The sequence below is a fragment of the Ascaphus truei genome, chromosome 6 (assembly GCF_040206685.1).
Source record: "Ascaphus truei isolate aAscTru1 chromosome 6, aAscTru1.hap1, whole genome shotgun sequence".
Taxonomy (NCBI): Eukaryota; Metazoa; Chordata; class Amphibia; order Anura; family Ascaphidae; genus Ascaphus; species Ascaphus truei.
The window spans coordinates 13,590,889-13,609,770 of NC_134488.1; the positions used below are offsets into that span (position 1 = coordinate 13,590,889).

Sequence of the window (18,882 nt, forward strand, 5' to 3'; positions counted from 1 at the left end):
GGCTTTACTAACCAACCTAACAAATCTGTTTAATTAACCTTTGAATTCAAACTCTTACAACTTCAGCAACCATTTCTACAACAGACTGATTTTATATCTTACCATTGCAGAGTAGCTAATCATTTTCCAATATAAATTCTAACTTTAATACTAAATTAACTAGTTACACGCTGGATATATGAACAGGGCTCGACAAATGCGGTCGCCCAGGGCGACTGCATTGTGGCTGCTGTCGACTGCTTTCAAGCCTATCTTCATTCAGCAGTGGAGACTACGCTGCCATTTTGTGATGTGTAAAACTAGGGAGTGTATTGATGATAAATTACCAAAGACCAGATCTGCTGTAATTGCTGCAACTACAGTACATGGAAACTCTTTGCTGATGGAGAATCTAAAGCACAAAGCAAATTAAACTGTTCAGCCAGGGTGGCACGGTTTATTGAAACCGTTTTCAATAGATTCAAGGAAGTTTACATCAAAGAAGTGCCACCATTTCTCTCACCATAAAGGTGAAATATGTACATGTCAAAAAAAAAAAATTTGGGAAAATCCTCCAGTTTTAAGAACAAAATTACACATCTAATGTTGGATTTTTTTGTTACTTTTATTTCAAACAAACAAAATGTAGCAGAACATAGCAGGTGAAAGTCAGATTGTTCGCAAGCAGATGTGTTGAGGTGTGATGTTGACCATCAAAGAAGATCCGTAGCACTTTTAGGCTGACTTCTGATCTTCCAGGCTTAAAACAAAATCAAATTCCTCTGCAGAAAGGGACATAAGCAAGATGAAAATGTGCAAAATACAATTCCCCATTCCAGAGAAATTAGACTTGATCCATCTTAGCCTGTAGTTAAATGTTTTTGTAATAAACCCAGTGCTTTTTTTGTGAGATGGTACCTTTTTTATCCGAGTACCTCTTACCTTCTCTTCCTGCTCCTCACCTCCACCATTTTCTCCTTGTGATGATGTGTCGCCATGACAGCACAGTGTCAAATGATTACACTTTGCCATAACAACGTGATGTCATATCACGCCGCGACATAGCTGGAGGAGACGTGGAGCAGAAGATAAAAGGCCCCGCGCTTTCGCCGGGTACCGACACCTATTCTTTTACAAAATAAGCACTGGCTAAGCCGGACCGTTTTTTTGCCTCGTACGTAAATTAATTTGTCCTATAATTTGTACTCAAGAGGCAAGAATTCAAAGTAGCAGCACAACAGGAGTGGTGCCCAAATATGTGCAAACCGCATGGTTTAATATGTCATATGCAGAGTAGAATAACAAGCACTACGTTTCAGAAGGGAAACAACTTCCCTTTGTCAGGTGCATAAAAGTACGTGACCCACTGCCTCCTTTATATACATATAACATCTTCTAATTAACAAATCAAAAACCAGGCGTGGAACAACGTAATTATATGAGCCAAACATCGCCATCTCTTTACCAGTCACATACCTAGTCCTGTGATTAACGAATTGTTGACATTTCCCTTAATATCATATAAACAAATGGAATGATTACATATCTATATAATTTAAACCATTCTAGAAAATCGTAATATCACTATGCTCATTTGCATGTCATTACCCAGGCTGCAATGGAAGCACGGTTTGCGAAGCAATAATGGGGAAAGACAGGGTTGCAGAGACATGCAAATGCACCACAAGTGGTATTTTATTTACAATATAATTAAAAAAATTATTAAAGTCATATAATGAAAATTTGCCGATTGCAGTTTTCTCTCTCCATTCAATATGTGCATCAATACAATCTGCACATTGACAAGTGATTATCTAAGTTGCTGATCGATCGGATAAGATTCGGCTCGGGGGTTCACTAAATCACTGTCAGTGCTGCAGAAGAGTACCCAGAATGCAAAGTTCTGTGTGCAAGATCATGTGACCACGCAGGCACTAGATACAATTGGTGCACTGCTAGATATAGGGCAAAAGGGGTGTGCCAGAGCCTGTCTCAGAAGAGGAAGGAGACAAGACTTTGTAAATGGTTGCTATAGAAACAAAAATGCTTGCTACATTAGAATACATTAAGAAATGTTTTTTTATTTTTTAAATGCTACAAGTATTTTCTCAAAGTAAAGAACTGATTTATTAAAAAAAAAAACACATGTAGGATATTGCTTGAACTGCAGCTTTAAGTAGAGACTGCACAAGGAGAGAAATGGAGTGTCTGACAAAATTTCAACAAGTAATGAGTATCTGAATTACTAGAATTTTTACTGCCTGATCAGCGTGATTACCCGAAGATCACACAATACTGACACCAGATCATGAACCATGAAGCATGAAGCATTCATGCTTATGTAAAGGATCCAAAGTAGTCAAGGCAGGTATAAATCCATTTGAATGAAGACCATTTTTAAGAGTGCTTGCCATAATATTCTTTTTGCATCAATATTTTTTTTTTAAATTACCAGATAGATTTTGTAATAAAAGTATATGTATACAGTACATCTGATACAAAACAGCTACTAACAAGGACATGGAGGGTTCTATATTAATAAAAATACAATAACCCGTATAAGTGTGGTTATATGTCCATATCTACATTTAATATGTTTCTCTGCTGTCCAATGATGTAAGCAAAGCAAACTATAAAAATATATATATCCATACAAAAACACTGATACACGGAACTTGGTAAGCAGTCCCAAGTAATTTTATTCTGATTTGAATGGAACATAACCCTAAATGTCAGTTCCCAAGAAGACACTACTCACCTTGTGTTAGGGGCTGCACAGACAGCCTTTGCTGTACAAAGAGCGCCATGTGTCTCAGCGGGCCACCTGATACTTTGTGCTTCTGATGAAGCTGCTTCAGCTCTGCTAGAGGGATGTAACGTTTCATCATCCTGACAAACTGCACATCCACCTGGGGGAAGAAAGGCTCAACCCAAGAACATACTCTGTCCAACTCACAGGCTGTGCTGAGTATCGCATCTAACCAGCCTCTCACTCACACACAAACGGACATTAACAGCTGAGGAAGGCCATTGTAGCACATTTCCCCTAGCGCCAGTAAAGCAAATAACTTCCTCACAATTCCACTGAGCCTACCACTTTCCAGCTTTGAAACAGGCCTGCGTTTCCATCCTGTACCCAATGACTTAAATTAATTCAGTATCTGTCGTGTCCCATTCTCTTCCCAAATTTTTTTTTTTTTTTTTTAACAAATAAAGACTAACGTCTTAAGTGGGACAATACATAGAAACGCACTGCGACCTTATGCAAATTACCTGATCACTCGATGCCCTGGGCATCAAACATTTTAATTTTGCCGGGATAATTGTGCATGCAAATATCACAATTACATTTTAGTAGGTATTGTCGAAACATCTAGTTAACAAATAAACACAATAAGATTTTAAGCAAGTGGAAAAAAAACGTCATTGAATAACTTATATCCTCACCAAAGTTCGGACACCATTATTTCTGCCAGTTAACTCCAGGCAGGTAACATGGCTTGGTAGTCCTATTTTCTGGTCTGTTAACAAACAGCCTTCAATAAGATCTGGAGAATCGTTAACCTGGATCTCCATCACATTGTTGACGGAGTGAATTGGCAGGTATAGGATACAGCAGATGCCTTGGTGATAGCTGGAGATTGATGTAAACAGGTTGCATTTGACTGATCTCCTACTCACTACTCACCATTGACCATTTAGGGTTTTCCTGGCTGCTGGAGGAATCCTGATGTGGATTTCGCCCATCAAATTGTGTATGGTCCACATAGGCTTCCTTAACAATCTGCAATTAATGAGGGAATATATATATATATATATATATATATATATATATATATATATACACACACACACACAAATATATATTAGACATGCAAATGAGCATACAGTAATATTTCCATTTGCTAGATGCTTTGCTGTGGAGGGTTTTTGTCACTTTTTTTACCCACCATAACTTAACTAACTATGGTAAAACCTATCCTTGCTTCATTTTTGCAAAGCCAGTATAACCAACCCCACACTGAGGAGACCCATTAAGTCTGTCTGTCTGTGGGTGGGTTTACTGGCTATGCATCTTAACCCTGGCTGTGCTCAAAGCTGTTACCATGCAGCAAGCTTAAGCCTATAGGGAACCATGTTGAGTGGTTTTGAAGCAAAAGGTGGCACTGTGTGCTCATTTGCATGTCATTTCCCAGAATCCCTTGCTGCAGTGGAAGTGCTGTGTGATAATGGTGAAAAGCACGGTTGCAGACCTGTCTAAGACATGCAATTGAGCATACAGTAATATTTCCATTTGATAGATAGAGATAGATATATATATATATATATATATATATAGCAGAATAAATGAGTTCTTCAGTATTGGGTGATAAATTGTTAGTCCAATAAAAAATAATAATACTGAAGAACTCATTTATTCTGCACTATCGCAACTGGACTAACACGGCTATTTTCTGATATCTCTATCTATCTCTATATAAATAATAATAATCTCTCTATCAAGATGAAATTACCATTGTTACAGAAAGATGGTACTCGACTGGATTCCAAGAAAGATGAAAAGACTAAGATGACGACCAAAAGATGGCAGAATGAAATCAGAAAATTTGTGAGACCACTGTTGAGAAGGAAGGCTGGAAGATCATTGGGGAGGCCTTCAGCAGTGGATGGGCAAGGGCTGATGATGATGAGAGATTAGATACACACACACACACACAACCCTGTAGTATAAGCACCACTGAATGTACATTTTAAGGACATACTTTTCCACAAATGTTTTACCAATTCATATAGAAGTTCTTCAAAATACATTTTTTTTATTTTTATTTTATTAAACGCACTTAAATTATGGGAAACCAGGTCAGAAAGTTAGGATAGCTATTATACAAACCGAACAGTGGTGGGTTCCAACTGCTGTCTTCAATCATTTTTGGGTGCCTCCAACAGCCCAATCCCTAGCTCACTCAGTTTGCCACATCATATGTAGATACCACACCGTCTTGTTACCACCATACAGACAGTGCATCCGTTATTTCTCCCTCTGGCAGGGAGATGTAAATATATGCAGCAGGGTAGTCCGCCTTACCTCTAGGGGGAGCTGATGCAGCTCTTCAGACTCCTATGCGGAGGTGCAGCGGCCATGTTGGTCCTCCCAAAGACCAGGGCGAGAGGATATCCTGCCAGAGACCAGGATATCCTGAGGAACAGAAAGACCGCAAGGTCAGAGCTGCCAAGGATGCAGAACGGTAAGGACTGTCCTGGGTGGCAAGTTAGGCTGCTAGGCGTAGGACAGTGTTACCCCATAGACCTGAGTTAGGCTCTGAGCCACCCTAGCTGAGTACTATACGGACGGCCATAGCGCCATTAGCTTGATCGCCAGCGGAACAGGACGAACTGCAGGGGAGGATTCCATAAGTCTAGGGGACGACAGTGCAGCTGCCGAACGTAAGGCGTGAATGGAATTTTGTTTGGAGGCCCCTGCATTGCGGGACATGGATGCGGCCTAGCTCCAAGGAGGGAGATCTAGCTACACTCTTTATCCAAGGGAAGGTACCAATGTGCACCACCATTACAAGGGGGAGGGTAGCGTTGCCCTCGCATACATATTGAGTATAACTCTGGAGGAACATCTGGCTGTATAGGGTGCCCCAGGGATATAGTGCCAGAAGGGCATAAAGGGAGTGTGCACTACTGTTGGTATATGCTATGTATTCTGTTAACCCTGTTGGTAAAAATTATTCTGTTTATGCTATTGTGCGAGTATTTATTTACCAAGTACGTTCCTGTGAGGAATTATCCCATCTGCAGCGGGATCCTCGCAGGTGGAGGCGCTGCACCGTGCCCCCCCAAGCTCACTATGAGCGGAGGCTTAGGCCTTCTGTAAGCCTACACGTAGCACTATAACATCCATTGCCTGCAAATCTTCCTTAAGGGGGGGAAAAGGGTGTTACATTTGGAGCCGCTGCCGAGATTCAGACTTGGAGGTGCACAATAAATTTAGAAATAACCATGTCCTTACGTCCAGACACAAGATCTGCCAGTGGGCCTTGAACTGCCCGGTATCTCCCAGCCACGTGGTAGCTATTGCCCACGTTCCGACCAAAACGCTATCCTATGATCTGTGCTAAGTACTGGATCAGTTCCCGGGGTACGTCGCACACAGGTCCTAGACCGAGAACCAGATACTGACCCGTGTGCGACGTACCCCCTCACCATTACCACAGTAAACGGGGGCACGGCCGGAGTGTGGAAGTAGCATAGCTGGTCCAGGGAACAAAAATAGAAAGAGTTCAGTACTTGCCAACTCCAGTGTAGAAGGGTAAAGTCCGTAAGCCAATGGTAAGGGTGTAGGGCGAGCAGCGTGGTAGAGTGTCCGTAAGCCTGGGTCGTGGAGTGGAGAGAGCAGCGTAGTAGGGGTCCGTAAGCCGAGTCCAGGTAGAGAGTCCAAACCCAAATCCAAGGGGGTCCAGAGAGCAGCATGGTTGAAGTCCAAAGCCAAAGGTCAAAATCCAGGGAGGTCAGCAGAGAATCCAGGGACAGGAACAGGGACTGCAACACAAGAGAGCCAAGCAGAAGGCACCAAGGTACAGAAGCTATGCAGAGCAATGTGGTAATGGTGAGGGGAGGCTAAATAGTGGGCTGGGACCTATCAGGGGAAAGGGAGGAGCGGAGGTGCGGCCCAAGGGAAGCCCTGATAGGGGAGAAGAGCCTGGGGGCGGACCTGGTGGAGCAGGGGCAGGAAAACGCGCCGATGCGATCGCCGCACTGGAGGAGGCGGGGTCAGTCTCCCGGCACCAGAAAAGGGAAGCCTGGGTCCGCGCGTGGCCGTAAGGGTGACACGCGCGACCCGGAAGTGCGGGAGCAGCCGCGGGGGAGACGCCGAGGACCGGGGAACGCCGCCGGGGACCAGAGGCAGCGGGGAGAAGAGGTAAGAAGGCTCTGGTAGCGGGAGTCCCGCAGCGCGGGTCCTTACACCCAGCTGCTCTTATAGTAAGGATGTACCGCGAGCAGCATGCAAACGCCACAGCACAGGCTCTGGTCGAGGTATTAAATAAAGCCTATGGTACTGAGGATGATGAAATTGAACTCGTGACTAAATTCTATGCTCTCCAACAGAAGGAATGGGAGGAACAGTCTGCATTTGTCTGTCGTCAACAATTAGCATTGCCCCAAGGCCATTTCCCCAACCGCTGTGGATAGATATCGTCTGAAAAACAGCTCCTAAGGGGGTCGCTACCCTCTCATCCTATAGCCCTCATGCCTCGGTGCTCTCTCCTCAAAAGGGGATCCACCTAGTTTTGGAGGACTTGATGAGCTAGGTGAAAGAGCATGAGACTCAAGCACGTCTTCACACTCCCAAGAAATCACGCAATTCTCACAAGGGAGAGAATAAGGTAACACTGTCCCAAAAGTCTCATGAAAGAGGGAACCCAGAGGAAAGCACTCCCCAGGTTCCTCCGCGACATGTCCCCAACGCGTCCTGGAGCCTGGCCCCTCATTTCAGCCAAGGCGCGACCCAACCACTTAGCTGCTTTAAATGTGGAAAAGAGGGTCATTTTGCGAGGGATTGAAGGCAGTCAGCCAGTTCTACCACCTTGATATTTACCACACACCCGGTGTAGCGACTTACAGCCTCTAAGCAAAACACCCCTCCAGCAAGCCCAGGAAAGGCACGCCCACTCGAGATCTATAGTCGAGTGGGCTCTACCTCCTTAGTGCGGGTGCTAATCGAAGGGATCTATGCGTCAGCTTTACTGGACACTGGCTCTCAGGTAACGGTAATTTACCCGTCGTTCTATGACCTTTACTTACAGCATCTGCTTCTGCAGTCAGTGGAGAAAATGACTTTATGGGGTCTCAGCAGTCAGGACTATCCCATAGATGGAGTGATCAGAGTACGAATGGATATACCGCAGCTTAACACCAATATGACTCACCCTATGGAGGTCGAAGGGCTTATCCCAAACCCAGGGAACACCAGAATGCTCCCATCATATTGGGAACCAATGCAGATGTGGTGCAATCGCTGGTCAGGGCTTTTCTTAAAGAAGCGAAAGAAATGCCTGTCTTCTCTGAAGATTCATTTCGTCTTCATGGAAGAGTGCTACCAGATTGCTGCCCAAGAGCGATTTGGGCGATTCTTCAACTGTGAAAAAGGGGTGACCAAGATTCTGCCAGGGGGAGTGCGGCGTCTGATGGTGGCAGCCAGTTATCCTGCCGATGATGGAAGTGACTGGTATTTCTCATTGGAGTCAACCCTTGAAGAGGATGAGAAAAGAGGATGGAAGGTGGTGCCGGAAGTAAGAGTGGAAATCTACATTTCCTCGTCGATTTGCTGTGTCCATCCAGAATATTTTGCTTCAACTTGTCCAGCTTGACTTCACTCAAGAACTGGGTAAATACCCTATAACTGACATGAAATCTCTGGGTCACGTGAACGCTGCTTCAGTGCAGGAAGATCCTTCTGAGCTACAATTCGATTTCTGCGAATCATCCTTACCGGCAGAATGGAAGACGAGCCTTAGCAATAAACTGGCTGAGCAGAAAGAAGTGTTCTCCACCAGCGAGATGGATGTGGGTTCTAATAAAAGTACCCAGCACACAATTCGGTTGAGTGACACCACCTCATTTCGTGAAAGATCTAGGTGAATCGCTCTGAGAGATGTGGAGGATGTTAGGGACATCTTGGAAGAGATGAAGGCCCCGGCATTGTGGTGGTGCGGAAGAAAAATGGCTCTGTGCAGTTGTGTGTGGGCGATCGCACTTAATTGCTGGACGGTCCCAGATCAATACACTCTACCCAGAATTGAGGAGATCCTTAGCGCCTTGTCCGGTATTCAATGGTTCAGTGGTTCCAAAACTGGAACAATCTACAGGAGACTCTCACAGCCTCCACCAGTCTAAGCTCTTTCAAAACGAAAGCGGTCTAAAACGCTCTGTCCAGAAGGCCCGGGTTGGACCGGGCACCTGAAGACGGAGAATGGGAAGAGATTCCTGGTCCAAGGATTTGTGCCAGGTGTTCCACAGCTGCCATACTGGAAGGAAAAGTAGCTTTCTCTGAGCTCCCTGGGATGTCAGTCAGAGGCGCTTCCAGCTGAGTACTGTCATCCTGAATCAATGTCAATAACTCAAGAATCTAGAAAACGATGGAAAGATCTTGCTTTAGCCCAGATGCGGGATCCCGTGGCCGGACCTCTCAAGTGGGCTATACAACGGGAGAATTCCACATTGTTGAAGAAGGCTCCCCCGGACACGGTCGCCCTTCTCATGAGAGAGTGGGACAAGTTCAAATAGACAATGGCCTACTCTATTGAGTTGTTCCTTAGCTAGGGTGACCAGGTGTCCCGTTTTAGCCGGAACAGTCCCGGTTTTTTAATGGCTGTCTCGGTTTTTTAATGGCTGTCCTGGCTGCCCCGCATTTTTTGTGTGTGTGTGTGTGTGTGTGTGGGTCAGTGGCTGTGTGTGTGTGTGTGTGGGTCAGTGGCTCTGTGTGTGTGGCGGGGGGGTCAGTGGCTCCGTGTGTGTGTGTCAGTGGCTGTGTGTGTGTGTCAGTGGCTCCGTGTGTGTGTGTGTGTCAGTGGCTCCCTGTGTGTGTGTGTGTGTGTCAGTGGCTCCCTGTGTGTGTGTGTGTGTGTCAGTGGCTCCCTGTGTGTGTGTGTCAGTGGCTCCCTGTGTGTGTGTGTGTGTGTGTCAGTGGCTCCCTGTGTGTGTGTGTGTGTGTGTGTCAGTGGCTCCCTGTGTGTGTGTGTGTGTCAGTGGCTCCCTGTGTGTGTGTGTGTGTCAGTGGCTCCCTGTGTGTGTGTGTGTCAGTGGCTCCCTGTGTGTGTGTGTGTGTGTGTGTGTGTGTCAGTGGCTCCCTGTGTGTGTGTGTCAGTGGCTCCCTGTGTGTGTGTGTCAGTGGCTCCCTGTGTGTGTGTGTCAGTGGCTCTGTGTGTGTGTGTGTGTCAGTGGCTGTGTGTGTTTGTGTGTGTCAGTGGCTCCCTGTGTGTGTGTGTGTGTGTGTGTCAGTGGCTCCCTGTGTGTGTGTCAGTGGCTCCCTGTGTGTGTGTGTCAGTGGCTCTGTGTGTGTGTCAGTGGCTGTGTGTGTGTGTGTGTGTGTGTGTCAGTGGCTCTGTGTGTGTGTGTGTGTGTGTGTGTGTGTGTGTGTCAGTGGCTGTGTGTGTGTGTGTTTGTCAGTGGCTCTGTGTGTGTGGGTCAGTGGCTCCTTGTGTGTGGGTCAGTGGCTCCTTGTGTGTGGGTCAGTGGCTTCGTGTGGGTGGGTGGGTCAGTGGCTCCATGTGGGTCAGTGGCTCCGTGGGTGGGTGTGTCAGTGGCTCCGTGTGGGTCAGTGGCTCCGTGGGTGGGTGTGTCAGTGGCTCCGTGGGTGGGTGTGTCAGTGGCTCCGTGGGTGGGTGTGTCAGTGGCTCCGAGTTTGGGTGTGTCAGTGGCTCCTTGTGTGTGGGTCAGTGGCTCCTTGTGGGTGGGTGGGTCAGTGGCTCCGTGTGGGTGTGGGTCAGTTGCTCCGTGTGTGGGTGTGTGGGTCAGTGGCTCCGTGGGTGGGTGTATGGGTCAGTGGCTCCGTGGGTGGGTTTCTGGGTCAGTGGCTCCGTGGGTGGGTTTGTGGGTCAGTGGCTCCGTGGGTGGGTGTGTGGGTCAGTGGCTCCGTGGGTGTGTGGGTCAGTGGCTCCGTGGGTGGGTGTGTGGGTCAGTGGCTCCGTGGGTGGGTGTGTGGGTCAGTGGCTCCGTCCGTGGGTGTGTGGGTCAGTGGCTCCGTCCGTGGGTGTGTGGGTCAGTGGCTCCGTCCGTGGGTGTGTAGGTCAGTGGCTCCATGGGTGTGTGGGTCAGTGGCTCCGTGGGTCAGTGGCTCCGTGGCTCCGTGGGTCAGTGGGTGTGTGGGTCAGTGGGTGTGTGGGTCAGTGGCTCCGTGTGGGTCTGGGTCAGTGGGTGTGGGGCTCAGTGGCTCTGTGTGGAGATAACATTTTTTTAGATTATATATTGATTTACCTTGCCTTTGGCTGTATCCTCCCCTCCAAATTCCGTTAACATGGCAGCGCGACGTCACGTAAGGCACATTGCCATAACAACGAGCTGCTCCGTGACGTCACGCGGCATCAAGTTGACATGACAACGGGACGCATTATGGTGCCGAGGCATCACGTGATGCCACATTGTCATGGCAACATGTCAGTGTCTCGTTGTCATGGCAACGGGGGCGTCATGTGATGTAATTTGTTTTATAAATAATTTTTTAATGTGTCCCGGTTTTTTCATTTTGAAAATCTGGTCACCCTACCCTTAGCACAATACTCCTGATAGGAGACAGCTTGTTCTTCCCAAGAGATTTCAATACATGGTCCTAAAATCGCTGCATGATGACCATGGGCATTTGGCCGTGGACAAGACATTTGAGCTCCTAAGAGACCGATTTTACTGGCCAAAGATGTGGGAATCAGTAGAACATCATTGCCGAAAATGCTTGAGGTGCATTCAGAGGAAAAAAACATTGTCTACCCAAGCAGCCCCAATGGGCCATCTAAAAAGTGCGGGCCCCATGAATCTGGTGTGTATGGACTTTTTGTGTCTAGAGCCAGACGCTAGGGGCATTGGAAACGTTCTAGAAATAACCGATCATTACACCAGATATGCTTTTCCCACCAAAGATCAAAAAGCCATAACCGTGGCGAAAATATTGTAGGAGAAATTCTTTGTTCATTACGGATTGCCTAACAGAATGCACTCAGACCAGGGTCGCGATTTTGAAAGCAGACTCAAAAGAGCTGCTGAAGTTACTCAACATTGAGAAGTCTCGTACAACCCCTTATCATCCTGAAGGAGATGCGGTACCCGAACAGTACAATAGGACTCTGCTTGACATGCTGGGTACCTGAAAGGACTCCGGAAAGTTAAGCATGTAGAACACCTGGTGCATGCCTACAATTGCACCAGGCATGAGTCTAATGGGGTCTCTGCCTACTTTATGATGTTCGGTAGAGAAGTCAGATTACCTGTGGATATTCGTCTTCGAGTATCCATTGATGGAGTGCCTAATGTTGCCCACTAACAGTACATTAGCACAGCGGTGCACAAACTGGGGGGTGCGAGATTAACTGCAGGGGGCACAGGATTTACAGAGGCCCCACGCGCTTCACGAAGACACTTAAATTAAGCAGCGAAGGCCTCCGTAAACCTTACTTACCGTGGTTCTGCCAGCATCTGGAGACACATCGCCATGGCAAAGCGGCGTCACATGGCAATGTGAAGTCATGATGCCCAGACGCTGGGAACCAAGGTAAGGAGGAGGAAGAGAGTAGGACGCACAGAGAGGACAGCTGGCAGGGGTGTCCAGGGGAAAAAGATTGCGCTCACCTGCATTAGGAGATTAAAAGATAGCCTCCATAGAGCTTATCAGTTGGCTGAAGAAACGACCGCCAAACTGAATCAAAATAACAAAGAGGTGATACGATTGCAAGGTGCGCTATAGGGAACTTCGTCCTGGGGACAACGTTCTCTTGAGAAATCTGGGAATACCCGGGAAGCATAAGCTGGCTGACCGGTGGAGAAATACCCCCTTCGAAGTGGAATCCCAGCTGCCTGGGATCCCTGTATACCGTGTCAAAGATTCAGAGGGTAGTTTAAAAGTCTGGCATAGAAACCACGTATTATCTATTCCTCCAGTAGATGAGAATGACGGGACAGACCCTATCAACGACCGAGGAAACGGAAATTGCCAAAGAGCACCAAACTCCCAACGAAGAGGGGCCTAATCCTGGTTCTAACCATCCTACGCCTGCACCATCTGGATCCACAGACAAGCCCCTAAATCCGGGAAGTCCCATGTTCACCCCAAAAAGAGACACTAAGAAATCGGTCTATGAGAGGGCCAGGGCCTCAAGCCACTGGAAGCGTCTCCAAAGAAGAAGGTGGTGAAGATATCGTAGGATCAATAATAGAACCAAGGAGAAGCCAAAGAACCACAGGCCCTCCAATTAGGATCGCTTATGATTCAAATCGGGCAACCCCACTATCAGTCTCTGCAGTCGTCTAGGGATACAAATGTTCTTAAGATAAAAGGAGCTACTGATTTATTTTAATTCTAGCTTCAATCAGCACAACCTTCCTCACCGTCACAATGCCAGCAATCCCAGGCTCCTTACAGTTACTGTGATAGAAAAAGGCCTTGTGTCCTTTCTTCATGGCTCTCATGAAGTTCCGCGCCTGGGGGAGGAAAAAAAATGAAAACATCTTGAAGGGACTTTTACAACATTAAGACTGTAGAAAGACTCCACAAATTGCCATTAAAGATGTTCTAGTGTTTATATGCACCGCACATTTACAGTTTTACCTGGTAATTCCTGACTCCATCCCAGCAAGCTGTCTGGTCGGGTTGCGCCTTCAAATCGTCAATACCAAACTGAAAAACAATTTAAAAAATGTCAAGACAGGAAAGTGAGCAGATCACAGAGGAGATGCAGGATTAATTAATTCTAATTAATTAGTTCATTCTATAGATTTAGGTCTTGTTTCATGTCATCTTGTTAGAGAAAAAAGGAAATCCCTGTAGACGGACCATTACCAATTTTTACCCAAATACAAGTACAAATATAAGCTTCGGAATAACCTAGCAAGCCATTATTGCGAGCTTAATATAATATAGGTTCTCTTTGGCCAAACTTACTATAAACTATATACTAATACCGAATAATCTCCTTTACATTAAAAATAAAATATCTAACCTGGATACCCCATACTTTGCAGTCCTTAGGTTGATGAGCCCATCATATATTTGAACAAACCTTTTGCTTCTTAAAATCGGCCAGCAATAAAGTACAGAGCTAGCATATATATGCGCAGAAACGGCTATTCAAGGGTGAGGCTTACAGTAAGGCTCTCATAAAATAGGCTAGCACAAGGTCAAGTAACCATGCAATTTCCTGTACACCTGGTTATCTGCAAATATCCATAGTCCAAGAAGATAAGCAACCAGTGTACCAACATACATTGTGCAGTATGGCCCATATTTGCTAAGTGGTACACATGAATGGACTGCAAGGTATATTATGGCAGAGCACTTTTAGTAAGCATGTCCCTATGAGACCCACAAAAAAGATATTCCCTCAAAAATTCATTTTATACAGTCAATTCCTGAAGAATATAAAGTATTTTACAATGTTTAAGGGATCACTTACCACTTCCTCAGGCAAATACATTGTCAAATGTCAGTATCAATACATTAAAAGGAATTTTTTTTGCATCTACATCCCTAAACAATTCTCTCCCTTTAATTTGATGTTTTGGGTTAAATAAAAAAAAATAAGAACAGTGCCAAGTAATTCCCTGTTCTGAAAGCGAGTATTACCATCATATGCTACATTTCTTTTAGTTAGCTTTTTCCACCTTCCATTTACTTTTAATGTGTGTACAAAAAAAGGATCATTTGTACTGTATGGAGCATTTAAAGCAGGGCAATACAAAAAGAATAGCATTTGTCAACGTTTTCAAACATCGTTCAAATGAACAACAAGAAACAAATAGGGCTAATGAAAGGTTAAAAAGTGGGGGAGGGGGAGAAGAGTGGAAAATCAAAATGGTATCCGTGACAGAGAGAGATTCAGATATTTGTTATCCATGATCGTAGATAAAAGGTTTACAACTTAAATGATAAAGAAGTGATAGTAATGGCGTAACTACACCATAAGGGGCCCCCGGGACACAAAATTAAGTGGACCCTCCCTTCCGACTCGTTAGTAGGGGCAAAGTGGCATCCCATATGACCGTGGGGACCCGGAAATGGTTCAAACTAACCCGGATGCAGTTGAGGGGAGGGAAAAAAAGAGCTGATGAGCACTCTCTTACACTTCTTCCCTTCTTCCCTTGTAACCCAGTCAGCTGTAAGAGAGAGCTGACCAGCTGTCTCTTTCCTCCCCTGAACTGCATCCGGGTCACGTGGGATGCCACTGTCACGGTAACTTGTGAAGGGTTATAATATACACCAAAATCTGAACACGACTTAGATATAATAAATATAGTTTATTCCTTAAAGAAGGTGAACACACAGGATTATACAAATAACATACATGAATATAACACTTACTCAGAGTTTGGGGCAATGAAGCAATCAGGATCTGGATTGGCAATTCATTCACGATACAGGATACAAAACGAAGTCACAACGAAGACAATGGGTATAGGGTTTACACTGGTTTATATGGGAATCCAGCCTTATTCCTTAACATTGGGTGTCAGGTATTGGTTAACAATTACCTGCACCCAATCACCCCTTGCCACCTCACGTGAGAAGCAAGGTAGTACCTGCCCACAGGGTGGGCATTCTAATCAGGGTCTCATTTCCCTAGCCCCCCTTCCACAAGACTGGCGTCGCCTAGTCTGCTTGGGACAGGAAAACCTTTGTCAAGGTGTGAAACACAACACTTATCACAAGTACCCACGTCCTGCTCTGCTTTGTTCTAGCATACACAAGCAGGGTGGGGGAGCCTTTGAGCAGGGGGCTTATTGTAGACCACTTGTCTCCCCCCTGAGCATTAACATACCATATGGGCTCTAGCCTTCCCGGGCTTCGAAATCCCAGGGATGCTGAGTAACATTTTAATATTAAACGTATATTAAAATAATCCGTTCTGTGGGTCTGAGCGGGCTGAAATTTGCCAGGTCCTCATGCCGGAGGACCCTTGCCCTAGTGGACAAATATCAGCCTTCCACGACCCCCAGAACCGGAAATACAAAAACACAGTTTTAAAGCACATTTACAAAAGTGGCTTTATTCTGCCATGCAAGATGGCAGAAACCCAAACTTAACCATTACCCTGACTCCGTCCTGTTGCCCGAGAGGGTCGGTATTTCCCATGCAATCATGCCGGAACTATGACTACATGGTACCCAAATCTCAGCCCTCTAGGTTGCACAGAGCCGGAGTTATGGGTTTCCTGTTTCTGCACATTTTGACTTAGCCGTTTCAAAGCCACGCGGCTTTCCTCCATTAGAATCAATAGGAAATGCATGGGCCGGCGCCGCCATAGGATTCAATGGGACCTCCCCTACCATTGAAGTCAATGGGAAATACATACTTTTTAACAGTTAACCCTACTCCGTACGGTTGAGGGGAGAGGGCTGGAAATTGCCATGCAGTCATGACGGAACAGTGACTACATCCTTGCCAAATCCCAGCCCTCTGGTCCCCACGGAGTTATGGGTTTTCAGTTTACCCTGTTTTCCACTTAGTGCTTGAAAGCCACGCGGCTTTCTCCGCCATTTCGGTCAATGGTGCACCCCTCATAACGAGTGTGACCCTTTACCGGGGTCACTAACTCTCGGACCTGGTTGGGGTCGAGTGAGGGGGTTCCTAGGGTCTAGGGGCAAAAAGAATTTTATTCCTGGGTGCCCTAGAACCTAAGATTCCCACGCCAATTGAACCTGAACTTGACCGGGGAGTGATCAACGCCCCCTTTAAGATAATGTTTCCGCTTTTGCGGTCTGCGGTCTGGCAGCTCGTCTCCGGAGGTCGGCTTCCAGGAATCCCCATTGAAATGCATTACTCCATTCACTTTCAATGGGGAACTGCCGCTCCTCCTCCTCTCGAGCGACACCTGCAGGTCTTCTACGATATCGGGCCCAAATCGCTAGAATCTCCATAGGGTTACATGGGGCTGTAATGGCGACCTATGGAGAGACTGCAAAATGGAGCCTGCAAAGGCGGGAAAAGGGACAAAGGGCCATAAACATAACATTAACATTAACCCTTTCCCTCCCACCTGGATCCCAGTGTATGTGGTTGCTGCATACACTGCAAAGGTACAAACACCCATAATTGTACCCATATACATTTCTATCACATGGAATACAGTTTGCCCTGAGGCAGGGGAATAAAAATACATTAATTCCCTCTAAATGCGGGAATAGGATAACCAAGGGACATACCTTTTGGTTATGAAGCAGGGGAACATATGTATTCTAAGTACATTTTGGGTTAACCCCTCACTTCCCAGACGGTGGAAGGGGGTGCCTAATTGGGATGACCCCTTTATTACTCGCTTGGCACCCCTCCCCTGTCACAGCCACTCCATCACTGCTTACAAGCCAGGAGGGATGGTCCTGACTCCCTCCCCCCCCCCCCCCTATCCCCAAGCTGGGGCTCCCGGGACGTGCCACTGAGTGATAGCGTAGAGTTACTGTAGAAGAGAGGCAAGAAACCAGGGAATTTATTTAGAGAATCATTAATCTTGCTAACACAAAAATGTGTTTATTGACATCAGGTAGTGGCTTACCAAACAAAAACAATCCAGATATATTTTGGGATAGTCACAATAAATGATTAGGTGATAAGTATTAAAGAGGCAATCCAAGTGACTTTAAAAAATAAAAAAAATAATAGGGTTGAAGCAGGGGGGGGGGGGGGAGTTTATGCATTTTGGTTGGCGGGAGATACCATCCATACAAGATTTTATCAACAAATATTTGTTATGTTTTTTTTTTCCCCAACAATTTTTTTTATTGAATTTTCATAAAGTCAAGTCAAGTAAACAACAAGATCTTTGCATCGTCTTAACTCCAGCGCAGCGGTGTTTAACCACAACTTAATGCCGGACTAAACGGCAGAAAACCCCTTTGGTAACATAAAACACCACATTGGGATGATAAGGTAGGAAGGGAAGAGTAGCAGAGGTCTTGTCTGTGTTTTAACTCTGTGCCACAGAGTTTAGATGTTCCTGCAGTTCTTTACGTCAGAGGTCCCCAACTCCACTAACAGTGCAGGTTTTACGGATACCCCTGCAAGAGCACAGGTGGTTCAGTCAAAATGATAGGACAACCTGTGCTAATTAGAGGCTTTCCTTAAATCCTGCACTGTTAGCAGTCCTTGAGGACCTCTGCTACGTGACGTCTCGTCTGGAGTGTGGCAAGGCCCTCATCTACAACTGTCCATTTTCTTGGCTTAAATCGCTTCACCCGTCAGAGGAGAACGCATCTAAAACTATCATAGCCAAGCAGTGGCATTGCTCACCCATGGGATATCCGTTTGGGCCAACCAAGGCAGACAGACTTTTTGAAATTTCATGCCAGTGTCATTAACTAAACTCGTAAATTTTGCCATCTGGTAAACACACCAAATTCTGTTTCTAACTTTATCAAATCGATGGAATTTCATTTTCTTTCCACAATGCAGCGATCTCGCACCTCGTTGCTGTTGCAAAATGTGCAACTAATTTATTTTCCACTCTGGCTAGTTCCTGTGCTGGTTTATTTAGCAGGAAAAGTCATATAAATTATATAAAATGCCCGAATCTGGAGGTATCTAAAAAAAAATTCAGTGTTAGGGATGTCCTTATCCGACTTAATTTGTTTGAATGTCTTAATGGTATATCTACCCTCCAGATCCTTAGGTCTCCCGAACCCTTTTTGCTTCCGGACTCTAAAGTTCTTGCTATCCAGGCCGGAGCAAACTCAAGTGTTGTCAAAAAATGGGGTCATTAGAGTGTATTTATCAGTTAATGAACATCTAAATTTGGTGGCCTCCCAGACTGCAAATGAGTTGGACAACGCGGGTAACGGCTCTCCAATAGACCTAAGCATCTTTTTGTGGTACCAGATTAGATTTTGTAGTTCCAGAGAGGCACAGACTTCGCTTTGCAGCTCCACAAATCTCGAGACCCTGATCTGTGTGCCACTGTACAATTTTGCATAATTGGGCCGCCTTGTAATATGACATCAAGCAAGGTACCATCAGCCCCCCCATCAACTGTTGGTCTTTTTAGTACCGTTGCCTTAATTTTAGAATGCTTATGTCTCCATATAAATGTTGAAACAACGACTACATGGATAGAATGTCCTTCTGGACCACCGGTAATGGAAGAATCTGAAGCAAATATAATAGGACGGGGCAGAAGGTTCATATTAATACAATAAATCTTCCCA

General features: G+C 45.7%; 1 protein-coding gene across 5 annotated transcripts in view; it reads right to left on the reverse strand.

The window, feature by feature from the left end:
- Positions 1-585: 585 nt before the first annotated feature.
- The window catches only part of THYN1 (thymocyte nuclear protein 1), a 30,196-nt gene continuing 11,899 nt past the window's right edge, over positions 586-18,882 (reverse strand). For 4 of the 5 annotated variants that reach the window (XM_075603389.1, XM_075603387.1, XM_075603386.1 and 1 more), the window contains 5 exons: positions 13,301-13,369; positions 13,081-13,173; positions 3,668-3,763; positions 2,738-2,888; positions 586-761 (listed from right to left, as the gene is read on the reverse strand). In XM_075603389.1, the coding sequence (XP_075459504.1) occupies positions 715-761; positions 2,738-2,888; positions 3,668-3,763; positions 13,081-13,173; positions 13,301-13,369 (456 nt within the window). In that variant the 3' untranslated portion in view covers positions 586-714. The remainder of the gene's footprint in view (positions 762-2,737; positions 2,889-3,667; positions 3,764-13,080; positions 13,174-13,300; positions 13,370-18,882) is intronic. The other variant, XM_075603390.1, reaches the window with a different exon arrangement.